This window comes from Suncus etruscus, chromosome 1 (genome assembly GCF_024139225.1).
Source record: "Suncus etruscus isolate mSunEtr1 chromosome 1, mSunEtr1.pri.cur, whole genome shotgun sequence".
Classification (NCBI taxonomy): domain Eukaryota; kingdom Metazoa; phylum Chordata; class Mammalia; order Eulipotyphla; family Soricidae; genus Suncus; species Suncus etruscus.
This window is the reverse complement of record NC_064848.1, coordinates 200,165,010-200,180,302: the sequence shown is the minus strand read 5'-3', so window position 1 is coordinate 200,180,302 and position 15,293 is coordinate 200,165,010. Positions and strand designations below refer to the sequence as shown.

General features: G+C 35.7%; 1 protein-coding gene across 1 annotated transcript; it reads right to left on the bottom strand.

Moving 5' to 3' along the window:
* Positions 1-14,276: 14,276 nt before the first annotated feature.
* On the bottom strand, positions 14,277-14,717 carry LOC126008222 (60S ribosomal protein L31-like). Its single transcript, XM_049772793.1, has one exon. It carries the CDS (start codon positions 14,690-14,692, stop codon positions 14,339-14,341), a length of 354 nt encoding a protein of 117 aa, XP_049628750.1. The 5' UTR covers positions 14,693-14,717; the 3' UTR covers positions 14,277-14,338.
* Between the last annotated feature and the right edge of the window lie 576 nt (positions 14,718-15,293).

The window sequence follows — 15,293 nt, the reverse complement described above, 5'->3', positions numbered from 1 at the left end:
CTTACTAGGATCCAAGGAACTGATTCACATTGATCCACATGCAAACACCCTCTCTGAATAGCTCTTAATTTAGAGCTTTTCTTCCCCAATATACACACACTTCTATATCCCACTTTATTCTTTTTTATTATAATCCACTGTCTCAAGAATTAGTAGTAGTTGATAAAAAATAAGTTATATGGGTATCAACTGTAAAAGTACTGATATTTAAGCGCAACTAATGTAATTTAATAAAGATAATTCGTAATTTTATAATATAATTAGCATTATATCTACTTTTTACTCAAGAATTTTTAGAAACTATTGCCTTAAATATCTACTCAAATTAGTGCCTAAGAGGCTTAAGGGGTTAAATTCTTATTTTGACTTTAACTAGCTTTCTGTCCTTGGACACATTATTGGAAATCTCTTGGACTCAGATTCTTTATAATTGAAATGGGATAATTAATATAAAATTCTATTAATAGCATATGAAAATATATTGAATAAATTAACATGTGAAGTATTTAGAGTAGCAAGTGACCAATCATTAAATACAAAAATAGCTAACAGAAAAACACTATATATATAAAATGAACATACATAGTATACACTAAACTCTAATAATTCTTCATAATCTAACAATTTGGTGATTATCAGTAAATGTCAGTCTCTATGGCAGATAGATGATTTATAAAATTTTTCTAAAGGGAAATTTAATACTATCTTTCTTATATAAAATTGTTATCATTTTCTCAGCTCTATCTGATAATGGCCTCAACGATCATCAAATTATTTAGTGGAAAACTGGGATAAACAGATTATTACAGTAGACAAATAAGGCAGCAATAGCAGTGACTAAGTTATCACTGTATCAGATAATATGGATAAGGTTTTACAATCACTAGAAAGATAAATATAATCAAAATGTTAGATTATTATGCTTCATGATGCCTCCCTCACATTATGAGGTGATGATTGCCATCAATAAGTGTCAGTGTGTGAAACTAAAGTTCACCTCTTTTAAAAATGATTCTCCTCAACATCTATGGGTTCTTTATTTTTATAAAAAATAAATATGAGGGAGCTGGAGAAATAGCATGGAGGTAGGGCATTTGCCTTTTATGCAGAAGAACAGTTGTTCAAATCCCAGCATTCCATATGGTCCTCCAAGCCTGCCAGGAGCGATTTCTAACCATAGAGTCAGGAGTAACCCCTGAGAACTGTTGTGTGTGACAATAAATAAATAAATAAATAAATAAATAAATAAATAAATAAATATGATGTGGTACAAATATTTATTTCTATGACCTTGATTATTGCTAAATAACATTGAGTGGAACTGAATATAGCAACCAAAAATTTTCTTCCTTCCTTTTGAAGAAAGATTAAAAAAATATTCTTTCAGGATATATAGCTTTAGCGTATTTTAATAGCATAATTTGTTCATTACAAGTGGAGTAAAAAGTGAGAAATGTTGACATGGGTTAAGAATTTTCAACCTTTCTTCCAGTGGAGTGTCTGCCTATGACTCATCTGCCTTTTCTCTGAATTTTTCTCATCAGTAACTAGCATCTCAATATGCTGCCACAGGTTGGATTCTCCAGATTCTATGACACCTACATAGATTTTGTGGGGAATGTTTATTAAAGAGGTCAACACTTTTGAAAATAAGAGAGAAGTTTGGGCAGAAAGAGAGAGAAAGAAAGAGAGAGAGAGAGACAGACAGAGACAAACAGAGACAGAGAGAGAGAGCTCTCCACACAGAATCAGAGCCAATCCATTTGAATGCTCAAGAATGAATAATCACTGGTCCCCTTAGTCAGAATGGGTCACTGGATCAGATATCCTGGAGAGTCAGATAGTGCCAGACCAGCAGGGAGGCTATCCCTGAAGATCTGAAGGTCTTTGTTAATCCTATTATTTTAGCTGGATAGCAGGTCATTCCTTGAAGGGTTTAGTAGGTGGTAACACACCAAGACAGCCATCATTGCTTAATTATCTTTTATGTTCAAAACATCATATTTTACTCCAAGTTCTTAACAAACACTTCTCTCTAAGTATACAAGAACTGAACAAAAATCATCAGAAATTGGAACATTTTGATCCACCTAAATCAAATTTGCTGGCTTCAACAATAGGCCCATAATGTTCTCTTAACCATTGTTAAAAGAGGTTTCTAAAAATAAGTCCATATTCAGAAGTTCCACATTTATCTTTGAAAAGTTAAAAATTGTGATGGGAAATATCCTGACTCCTCTCTTTGGAAGATACATGAAACGGATTCTTTTCCATCTTTGCTAATCTTGAATACACTCAATACAACCAAGTAATAGTTTTATTTTTTAACTGTATGCCCTTATGCTAAAATTTAAATTTGGGCTTAACAATACTGTTAATGGTGGTTTTTCATGAATACACCTGCTCTCCATTCAATTGTTCTCCACCAGTGTATCTTTACTTACATAACTCCCTTCCTTATTCTCTATCAACCAAATTATATTCTAAAATCCTTTCTCCATGTTCTCTATTAGAGAATCCAAATTAGCTCATGAGATACCCAGTTTTTATTAGAAATACTCTGGATTCTTCTTCCCATCATCCATATTTTCAAAATCTGAAATCATGAAATGATATTTTGTTCTAAGAACACTTAAGATTTTAAGAAGATAGACAAAGATAATTAAAGTTAGCTTTTACAGCTAGTAGTTGTAGTCATCACATAACAGTAGAGAGCTATCATTTAGCTTCTGCCCTAATACTTTTCCTCTAGGATCCTCATCTTTCTCCTTTCTGGGTACACGATTAATGTTCATTTTCTCTGAATCCAGTTCCCATTTCCCAATTCTCTATATTTAGCCAAATAGCAAGTAGATCTCCTGGATATCCTTTATAGCCAGGTCTAGCTACAGTATTATCACTGCTTACCAAGAGTCATACTACCATGCAGAAGGTGAAATAAGTAGTCTACTGTTGTGTCCAGATATAAAGACTAGTTTGGACAAGTGCTTAATTAGCCTTTGCTATCTAGTGATCCTCTTTTTCAGTGGATGCCTCTAAGATTCCCAGTTGGTCCAATTCTTGCCATTTCAATGAAATATTTCTTGGAAGTGAGTACTGAGGGAATCAAGCTAAAAGAATTGGTATCATATAAACACAGAAATTTGCTAGTTTATATGTCAGGACTATATATTCCTGATTAAACTAGTCAAATTTAGATTCAGTGCTTATTTCAAAAAAATTAAAAAGCACGATATGGATCTCCCTGAGCAATTTGGAGGGACTAGTAGGGCGTGTTAGATACCCAACCATTTTACTCTTGATAGCTTCCAAATTAAGAAATACCTGAACTTAAGAAATGCTTCAGTCTGGGAGCTGGAGATACAGTAATTAATGAGCTTAAGGTGCATGCCTTGAATAATAGTGACCCCAGTTACATTCCCAGAACCAGATAGTAATTCTTCCTACAGAGCCCAAACAGCATCTCATCCCTGGACCCTGAACTTTAAAACCTAGTTCCAGTTGTGAGAGAAATCAGGAAATGGGTCTTCCATCTTCCTGAGTTTTGCTTGGAAGCCACTTCCTCAATAAATCCTCAGTTCTTTCACACTAATACTTATGGAACAGAGTAATTGCTCATCTTCCTCTTTTATATCTTTTAGCTTTTCTTCTCTAGACTTCAACATCATTCAAAAATATTATTGGATTTCATTCTTCTCACTACTCTATACATGATCAATGTTGGGCTAATCTCTAACCAAAGAAAGATTTTGTCTAATTCATCCCATGTCTATATTCAAAGTCATCACTTTAGAAGCTTGAAGTCAGCCATCAAAGATTATTTGTACCATCAACATCACCCCCAACATTATGACAGGAGGTGTTGGTGGTGTAGGGTGATAGGGCCTCCTCTTCCACCCCCTGAGAGATGGTTTAGCAGAATACCGCCGACAGTTTTTTTTATATTTGGCAACAGCCTTATTGTCTCAGGGAACTCTGGGCATATGCTGTGATTACAAACACCCACCAGATCTGCATGTATTAAAAGAACAACAAAAGTGTCTTTCTTGCTCACATTATAGTTGACCTGAAAATATATGAGGATATGTTTTCTTTCCCCTTTAAGAGAGCTCTTTGGCATAGGAATTTCTAAGGCAAGAGACCTTGGGTTTACAAAAGGATCATGAGGACCTAAGTCTTCATGTTAAAGCCTCTACCCAGAGCCAAATATCACGTGTATCACTTATCTAATTGGCAAAAACAAGTCTAAAGCAAGTCTTATTGACTGCTAAGACATTAAGTAAAGAAATGTGCTGTGAAACTTAGAAAAGTAATCTCAAGTCATTTAACTTCACTGGTAAAAACAGCTATGATACTACTCAGCAGGAGGATATCTTTGATTGGTTCATTAGCCAAGTCTTTTGAGAGAAATATAACAATAATATATGTAAAGTATATCATTTGGATGTATTATATAAGTATGTGTTTATATACATATGGAGAGAGAAAGAAAAAAAGATTGCAAGAATTGGCTGGTATAGTTATGAGGCTGCAAAAATATGCAAATTTTGATCTGAAGGCAGGAACTAGAGTACAATTCAATTTGAATCTGCATGTTGACAGTGGAAAGATATATTGCAACCCCAAGCCTAAGGCCATAGGATTAGAAAAGGAGGCTGACAGTGTTAAGTCCTAGAATCTGGTGGCCTAAGAACCAATATTTGTGATGTGTGAGGGCAGGAATAAATTGAAGTTTTAGCTCAAGAAGAGAAATGTGGCTGAAGATGTAGTTCAGTAGTAGAGTAAATACAAACTATGGACTATGACAAAACAAAATAAAACAAACAGAAAACATGCTTAACTCCCAGTTTGCGCTCCCCCACTGAAGAAAGACATAGATAGAGAGAAAAAAATGTTGATTTCAGTTTTCTATTCTTCTAGCTTGTATTCTAACTTGTATTCAAGTTAGAGCTTCTAACTCGAGCTTGTATTATTTTGGTGCCAAAGTGATACTACATAGAATAAGACTCTTATTTTATATGTGCTGATGTGCTGATCCAGGTTTATCCTTGGCATTCCATATGGTTCTCCAGGCCCTACTAGGAGTAGTAGAGCCAGGAATGTAGAGCCAGGAATAAGTTCTGAGCACAGCCTGGTCTGCCCTCTCCCAAAACAAATAAATAACTCGTAAAATTTTTATCTGGTAAATATTATTAATAATTGATACGAGTTGCGTATGTCCAAAATTTCCCCATGTACAGAAAGAAGCAATATAGTCATACAAATACTGGATTAGAAAATGTTTCTGCTGGTCAGTGACATGTTGCCTGGGCATTTCAGCTTCTCTGAGCTGATGGAGACCACTATTTTGTTGTTGTTGTTGTTGTTGCTGTTGTTGTTGTTGTTATTTGGTTTTGGGCCACACCCACAGTACTCAAGGGTTACTCCTGGCTCTGTGCTCAGAAGTTGCTCTTGGCAGGCTTGGGGACCATATGGAATGCTGAGAATTGAACCCGGGTCTATCTCTGGTCAGCAGAGCACAAGGCAAATGTCCTACCACTGTGCTATTATTGTGGCCCTTGAAGAGCACTATTAAGGCACTGAAAACCACTATTAACTCCTTCAAGGCCACTAATGGGATTTGGTTCAGAGAATGAGATTTAATAAACTTACTCTCTGCTCTATTTATTACTTACTTGGATAATGTCTATAAAAATGTATTAGTGCAAATCTCATAAAGATTTTAAGATTGTGAGTTTGGTTATTATTCTAATAGCAACTTTTAAAGATAAGGAAATTTAACAGAGGAGAAAACTGAAGGATTCAGATCTCTTATCCAAGAACTAAATGGATAAGGCACATTGCTAGAAGGGGATTCAGGAAGCCTGACTTCACATCCAGAACCTTTGCCCTGTAAGGGGTGCCAGATATGCCTATTTCAAAGATAGTCTTTTTTGTTTGTTTGTTTTTGTTTTTGGACCACACCGGTGACACTCAGTCACATAACTACTAGTTATGTGCTCAGAAATCACTCCTGGCTTGGAGGAACATATAGGACGCTGGGGAATCGAACCGGGGTCGGTCCTAGGTCAGCCACTTGCAAGGCAAACGCCTTATTGCTGTGCCATCGCTCTCACTCCACAAAGAAGGTCTTGATCAAGTTTCAGTTATATCACCTGCCTATAAGTAAGAAAATGTCAATATATTCCTAAAGTATGTTTTGTATATCTTCTTACACAAATTTTAGCATGTGTATCAAGTTTAAAATTAAGACAATTGACTACCTTGGAACTAAAAGTATATAGAAACTTATTTTTCTCTTTCAGATAAATTTCAGAAAGACCTGTTTAGTTCAGGACTGCTCACCAGTCAAGAAAAGTTTAAATAGGCTCAAAGGAAACTGTAAATTGTCTTAATGTAACCTATGTCCCCCTTTTTAGAACCCTGGAACCTCTCTTCCCCCTCCACAGCCATGAATACAGCAGTGTTTTTGAAGTCCACTCAACACTACATGGCTATTTTCCCGTTGCCCTCAAGAAAAAAAATTTCACAAGAAATTTGTCACCACCCTTATCCAAACTCAAAGAAGGGGTGATTTCTTAGATAGATATTTTTAACAAAACCCCAGTGGTTTCCATAATCTATCAACTCAGCAACCAGGAAGTGACTTCATTGGTTGCCTGAGTGAGAAGGAATTATGTTTGTTATCCCAGGAGAACGTGTATATTTTCCAGTGCAATGAGACATTATTTCTTCCTCTTTCCTCAAGAAAAAAAAATATATCAGCCAAGAATATTTAGACCATTCTACCTGGTAAACTCAGAGTCACTGGATTAACTTGAACCTGTGTTTAAAGTCCATTACAATAATTGAGTATGTCTCTTGTTACCTTAATTCGACCTTAAATCTCAAGGGTAACAGGAAGTACAAACTAAAACAAAATCTATCTTCAAAGCTTTTAACACCGTATCTGCACCCTGGGAAAGGAAACATTTGATAAAGGAATTAGAACAGAAATCTTAATGGAGCTGGTGGGAGAAGGGAAGTTTCACTTCTCCCTGGTTACCTCCCAGGGTCACCATGAACTTTACAAATTTCACTGAATTTGCCAAATTACCTTGTAGGTATAGGCAGAAGAATTCAGATTTATTTGTCTTTAACAACATGCAGGGACTTATTACATGGAATTTGGATTGCTTGTGTAATGTCACTTAGTAAAAATATTTTAAATATTTTCTCCGAGTTAAAAATTTCCAGGCCCAGGGTTTTATTTCATATACCTTATTAACACAATAACATCTGATTCATGAAAAGTGAGCTTCAAACACCTCCATCAATGACTCAAACACATTGAAATACATACCAATGACATTTACATCAGAATCCGGAATATAAAAGAGGAAAAAATCTACCAATATTATGCTGACATTAAGAATCAAAAGAAGTAGGAGCCTTTTCAAAGTAGTCAGGTGTATTTTCAAATCACTCTATTTAGGTTACAGCAATACTGAATCTTTCTGTATGAAAAGGTATCTCAGTTTAAACACTGAGTGGCCCAATAAATATACTCCTCTCACAGAAAAGGACTAAGCCCTGAGGTTACTGCTGGATAAAGATGGAAGAAGACAGAAACAAAAGTTTTCCATGCAAATTCAAAACTCAATGGCAAAGAGTACAAGAATGTTCAGAATGCTATTCTCCCAAGGACTAATCAGGCTTAGAGAGAATGCAAGTCTTTCAGACCTTCTGTTTCTTTCTCCAAAAAATAGATCAGTTATACTTGATCACACATGAGAAAGTATGAGCTAAGCTATACATCAGTATAGTAATGCTTAGTACAGTGCTTTGGTTTTGTAGGCTGATACTCCCCCAAATACGCTCATCGTTACATCTGTGGGCTCTGTTAATGCATCTCTATTTACATGGCAAGGGAGAAGTATGGTTTTCAATCAAACTATAGTTACCAGTGAAATGATTATATGGAAGGAAATTCATTAAGATATGCCCTAGGAAAAGACCTGTGTTCTTAAATGTAAAGGGATAAAATAAATAAGTCCATTTTGTATGACAAAGAATGAAAAGGTGTTGATCATTCAAAATGCACTTTTCAATTGGGTAGATAGAATGTAGACAGAATCAAACTTGAAACACTCCTATTCCTGAGCCTGCAGAAGGTATGCCTATAATCTTGCCGACACAATGTTTTTTTTAATTTAATTTAATTTAATTTATTTATTTTGGTTTGAGGACCTCACCTGGCAGTGCTCAAGAGATACTCAGAAATCACTCTTGGCAGGCTCAGGGAACCATGTGGGATGTCTGGAATCAAATACAGGTTAGTTGTGTGCACGGTAAATGCCCTACCCACTGTGCTATTACTCTGACCCAAATAGTGTTTTATTATAGAGAGAATCATTTCATGTTTCTGGTCTGAAGAACAATAGAATGTTAAGTTGTTTTAACCATGAACATTTTTGCCAACTTTTTACAGAAGTAGGTGGAAATGTAGCCAGTGATTAAATGGTAAATGGAACTTATAATTGAGGATAACATACACTTAAATAAGAATAAAAACGCTAATTATGTGACTCTTTAATGTGAGTGGAATTTTGGTAGGGAAGCAAGGAAAGGTTGAACAGAATATTCCATAGAATCATATTTAAATTGAACACATTTTAGAAAATTTAGTAACATGCAAAGAGTCCACTAGTATGTTCTAAATTCATAGCCTTGGCTATAATCTCTTTTGTAAAAAAAATCAAAAAGGTCAAATAAGAGCATTTATGTTAGCACTTAAACAAATAATTCATTTCTAGAGTAGTTACATTAGATATTACTTTGTTTATTTTACAAATAAATTTGAGGGTCAAAGCAATAAAGCAATTTGTCAAAATAAATGTGTAACATAGTTGACGAACCCAAGATTCAAATGCTTCTGTGACATTACAACTCCTTAATACTGATTTTAATATTCATGCATAAGAATCAACAAATGCTTATTCTAGGATTATGCCAGGCACTCCACCAGACAATGCAGTAGCATCTGATAATCCAGAGAGATAAGTGTTCCTTATTTTAAAATAAGTATTACAAAATGTTTTTGTTTTTGTGTTTTGGCCACACCCGGTGTTACTCAGGGGTTACTCCTGGCTGTCTGCTCAGAAATAGCTCCTGGCAGGCACGGGGGACCATATGGGACACCGGGATTCGAACCAACCACCTTTGGTCCAGGATCGGCTGCTTGCAAGGCAAACGCCATTGTACTATCTCTCCGGGCCAGTATTACAAAATGTAATGATGACAATGCTTTGGGAAATTAAGTATCATGGAGCCCTAATGAAGTACTCTGATCTACCAAAGAGACTTGGTGATAGAAAGCTTCCTATGGACAAATTCTAGATATGCTGAATGTAGAGGAGAAAAGTACTTGCATGTGAAAAGAGTAGATGGTCTGATCAGTAAGTGAAAATATATGGAACATAAATTGCTTAAAGCAATAATTGCTGAAGGGGTTGTAGGACAAAAGTCAAAATGAAATCTTTGTACACACTTCCATCTGATCCTATGAGAAGAGTGTAAACATGGAATTTCACAATTGTATTTATGTTCTTAACACTTTATTCCTCCTGGTGGACAGGGGTTGGTGGTAGATTGGTTCTGGGTGATAGTTAGCTATAAGGTTGCACTGCACTAAGGGTAAAAGTACTGAAAGTCCAAAGAAGTATCACATTTTCGAGAAGTATGGGAGGCAGAGTTAATAGAATTGCATTAATAAGGAAATACACTAAAATAAAACTATGTTCAAAGGAATAATATCATGGGGTGCTTTTTATACCTATATGTACTTAGAAAAATTATTAGAGTAATGAGTAGATGTAGATGTATTATATGATTTAATTGATGGAGAGATGAAGGTTAAGATCTCTGTAAGACTTTTCTGAAGACAGATCCAGTAGAAACTCATCAATGAAAGTTACTTAATCTCAAAGTAGATTGAGACTAGAAAAAAAAATATATGTACGGGAATTTAATAAGAGAAGTGAAGGACACAGTCTTCGAATTATGGTAAGTAACAAAGGTTTAAATATAGAGTCCAAGGATCTTTACCATTAAGAAGTAGACAAAGGAGGGAAAATCTGTAAAATAAAGGAGAAAAATCTGCAAAGCAAAACAAAAAACAGAGGAATTTAGAAGGAAATAAATGAGGAGAAAAATATAGCTAAAGAATTTATACCTCAAACCCAGGACTGTGGGGCAGAGTTTGAATTCTGAAAATATGACTAAGTATTTTCCCATGATGCCTTAGGTTATACTTAGTAACCTCTGTGTGATCCTTTGCCTTGTGTATCTCTCACAGCCCAATCTACAAAATTAGTCATTCTTATTGGAGGGAGGGAGTGGTTGACCATACAAGATAATCCTCAAGGGTCGTTCCTGGCTCTCTGTTCAGCCATCATTCCTGGTGGGACTCTCGAGACTATATGAGGTGTTGAGTTCAAACCCTGGTAGGCCACATCCAAGGCAAGTGCCCTACCTACCCATTGTACTGTTTCTCTAGCTCTGAACTATTCAAACTTCAGTACACATCTGGCTATGTGCTGTCTCTGAAATAGCTCATGGTGTCCTCTATGTTCAGTAGCACTCTATTCTGTTTTCCAATAAGTCAAGGAATTCTTGGTGATAACAAGATACTAAATAACCATGCCTGGATAATTCTCCCATCTACAGTGTTTTCCCTAAAGTGCCCAATTCTGAGGAGAAATCCAATAAATGGACATTGTTTAATATCTAAAGAGCCAGGAATTTAAAATACCTATTTTTTGGATATTCTGATGTAAGATTGAAATCAATTGCATCTAACTTGAAGTCCTAGATGCCATTCTAACTGGAACTGAGTCAATTCCTAGTGACAGGATTTTGAGCCGTGACTTCACCGTGTAATTTGTAATTCTGCACACTACACAGAAAATCTCTTGAATTCCCTAAGGGGACTCTTTCCTTGGATCATGGCTCTTTGTCATTTCACTTGAATGTGTTGGTGAAAATATAAGCTCTATGGATTTACCCGGTCCATGTTGATCTCTGCTCTCCTTTCCCCTATTGAATTGTGAGGATGATTCGAGTGAATACAGTGAAATGACTAAGTCATGAAAAACAAAATTAAACGAAGCTCAGTGATTTCAAAGCGTCACCTCAACAGGCACCTGAAATGGCCTCTCCTCTCTTTCTGTGCTTACTGTTAGTTTAATGACAGCATCAGAGTCTATTTAAACAATGATTCTCAGACTTGGAGTGGAGCAGGTGGAATCAGTAATTGCTTAATTGTATGTGTATAATAAGGCTTGGCTGTTTCAATAATAGTCACCCTGATAAAATAGTGCAGAAAGATAAGTCCCCCTGGGTATCTCTAGAAATCTAAAATAGAGTCAAAGAATACCCTGTCTCTTGACAGACATGATTGGCTGTTTCTGAATAGCAATAGGTAGAGGTCCTAACTTTAGAAATGTATGATGACTATTTGAGACCAGAGTTTTATTACGTGCAATGATTGAAAGCCACTGAGGATGTCCTGATTATTCATTACAGATAATACCAATGTACTGCTGGTATAAAAGCAAATGATCTTAGTTCAATTTAAAAACATGCAATAGTATAGAGGGTATGTATGGAGTTTGCCTTGCACTTGGCCTATTCAGGTTTGTTCCAAGGTGGGGCCAGAGTGGTAGCACAGTGGTAGGACTTTTGCCTTGCATGTGCCTGGCCCAGGATGGATGCGGGTTCGATCCCCGGCATCTCATATGGTTCCCCAAGCCAGGGATGCTTTCTGAACTCAGAGCCAGGAGTATCCCCTGAGCACCACCGGGTGTGACCCAGAAAAAAAAAGTTTGTTTCATGGTACCCTATATAATTATTTCAACCTACCAGGAGTGAACCCTGAGTTCAGAGCTAGAGATAAGCCTAAACACTGCCAAAAAAAACCCAAAAAACAATAACAAATGCAATTTGAGTCATACCTTCTTTCAATATTCAACTAATTACATTCTCAATTGTGGGCCCCTAGAGTGTAACTGTATAGATATGTGAATTATTGACTGTGAGAAGAAATAAGAGCATTCACAATAAATGAACTGTATCTTTGAAAATAACTCACTTCTAGGTAGCTGGTCATCACCAATGTCTCTCTACTTCATGCACATACGTAGGCCTGCCTTATGCTTCACCAAAAAGAAATAAGCAGAAGAAATAGAATGCTATAAATCTTCTGAGTTCTACATGCTTGGACAATTTAATTTTGTGTATGCTTAGAATGGATATTTTCAACTCTGCAAGCCTTACAGTCTGTCTGAAAGTCTTAAAGATTGTTTTGTCATTGGATGCAAAAGCAATAATTGACAGTATTGACAATGACTAGTGCTTATTTCCTCAATGAAACTTTATTTACAAACAGAGGCCGTGGGTCAGATTAAGTAAGGGTAGCATCATTTAACAACCATGCTCTATAGCCTCATGTTATAATGATGCATATTGATATGTTATAGGACATAACTCAACATGTTTATCTAAGAAGCCAGAGCACCTTAGGATGTGGCAATGTTAGGCATTCTTCCATAAACCAAGTATATGCCCAAATTTTAACATCTGAACTATTTTCTAATCCACTCTCTTTTATTTGGGAGTGCCATTTATTTCTTTAAATAAGTGTTCTGTTTTAAGGATTTTTTCCCCTGGCCCCACCCAGCAATGCTCAGAGGTTAGTCTTGGCTCTGCATTCAGAAACCACTCCAGGAAAAGTGATATAGGATGCTGGGGATCGAGAGTCAGCCATGTTCAAGGCAAACTCCCTACCCACTGTGATATTGTTCTGGCCTCATGTTTTAAGTTTTAAACTTGTCACAAAAGAATATTTCAAGCTAAGAGATTCTGCACAACTAAAGAAATGCTCATCAAATTCTACTCAGCAGAAGAATTCTATAAAAAATTTCTATGAAATGAAGGAAGATATGTGCATACTATCTGATAAGGTTTTATTTTCTAAAAGATAACAAAAACTTATGAATCTCAACAACAACAAAACAGACCGAAAAAAAACAATATTTGAATAGAAAATTCTCCAAATAATGTATAGCAATAGGAGATAGTCATGGGAAAAATTCCATCATCACTTATATTAGAGAAAGCAAATTCAACCCATAATGAAAGTTTGCCTCATGCTTGTGAAAAATAACATGTTAAAAATACTAAAGAGTGAACCAGAAGGGTAACTCAAGCACAACCTCTAAGCACAGAGCCATGAGTAGACACTGAGCACTCATGGGTGTAGGACAAAAATGAACAAATAAAAACTGTAAAAAGAAAATTTCTAGGTCATATTGAAATTCTTTTTTTTCCCTTTTGTTCCTTTATTGGAACAGCCAAATCTATTTAGGGCTTAGTACTAGCTCTGTGGTCAGGAATTACTCCTGATGAGGTACTGGGACTATATGAGTTGCTTGAGATGGAACTCTGATCAGGTATGTGCAAGGCAAGCAATCTATTTACTATATATATATATATATATATATATATATATATATATATATATATATAATCTCTTTTCCTCCAGAATGATCTCTCACTATGTTATTATACATAAAATAATAAAGAAGTAACAAATGGAGAATAGTACAAGCCCCTGAGTGTAAGCCTACAGAACTGAGTCTAACAAGAATGATGACATGGGATGGGTGAGAAGTGACCTAGAGACAGTGTCAAAGTAATGCTGGCACTCTAGTGGTGGGTGTGGTGTTAGAATATTGTGTGCTTGTCACATTTCTATTAACAGTACTATAAATCATGGTGACTAAATAAAAATCAAGGCAAGATAAAAAAAACATTATTTATAAGAACAAGTGTTGAGTAGGGTGTGGTTAATAAATGCTTGTGCACTTTAGTGGGACTTTAGTGGGAATGAAATTAAAGTTCCTCAGAAAAGTTAAATAGAACTACCATATGATCAAGCCATTTCACTTTAAGGTTATTTATTCAAAAATATGATAATACTCAAAACAGGAAAAATAGTACAATAGGTATAATGCTTGCCTTGCCCAAAGTCAACATGGTTTGTTTCCCAACAATGTATTTATTCCACCAAGCCCTGCCAGGAGGAATCCTGAACATGAACCAAGAGTAATCCCTAACACAACCAGGTGAGATCCAAACTTTTTCTCTTCCCAAAATACAATAAAACCAATTTGGAGAAACATATGCACTTTTCTATTCAATGAAACCAGATTCATAATAGTTTATACATATAAACATTCTTTTTTTATTTTTATAATTTTATTATGCCACCGGTTTAGTTCTCATCCACATTGACTGTCTATAGATTTTTGAAAGTGGTGACAGGCACAGAGGTCACCAAAGTATAGAGTTTGTTTGGTGAATCTTCATCCTCATTACGTTTTCTGGATAAACGTACACGGATTCGGTATGGGACATTCCTTATTCCTTTGGCCCACACAGCTTTGTTGAGCCTGTTGTCAATGCGCACATCCGGGGTGCCCATCTCTTTCATGGCAAACTTCCGGATCTCTTTGAGTGCCCGAGGCGCATGCTTCTTGAAACCTACTCCGTGGATGCGCTTGTGGATGTTGATGGTGTATTCCCGGGTCACCACCTCGTTGATGGCCAAGAGGCCCTTCTTCTTCTCGCCGCCCTTCTTCGGGGGAGCCATCCTGCCGGGCCCAGGGAAGGAAAGGAAGAGCCATGTAAACATTCTTAATGATGTTCATGCATTTATTAGTATTGGCTCTGAAGGCATCAGTACCTATATACTAGTACATGCATACATATATAATACCATACTACTCAGCTAAAAAAGAGAAAAGCTTCTCATTTTTGATATCATAAATGAAACTTGAAAAGATATGTGAAGTGAAGTCAGAAATAACTAATTATTGGATGATTTCACTTATATGTAAAATATAACAATATAAAAAAACCCAACTCTTTTATTATAATACAATGGTAATTATTTACTATAATAAAATGGGTAGCATGGGTAAGTATTTGGAGGAGAGTGAAGTGGGGTTCATTTGATAGTATATTGGAGATTTTATGGTGTATATGATGGGGTAGATACATTTATAAAGATGTGAAATTATAGCCTGAAGATTATGTAATATTTCAAGTGAATTTTTCATAGTTTGAAAAAAAATATATCAGTATCTTATTGAAAAGCATTAATTCAAGGACATATTAAAACGAAGTATTTACTATTTACTATCAGTAAAAAAATAAAATTTGTATTCACTGACTGTTTGCCTTATAAATAA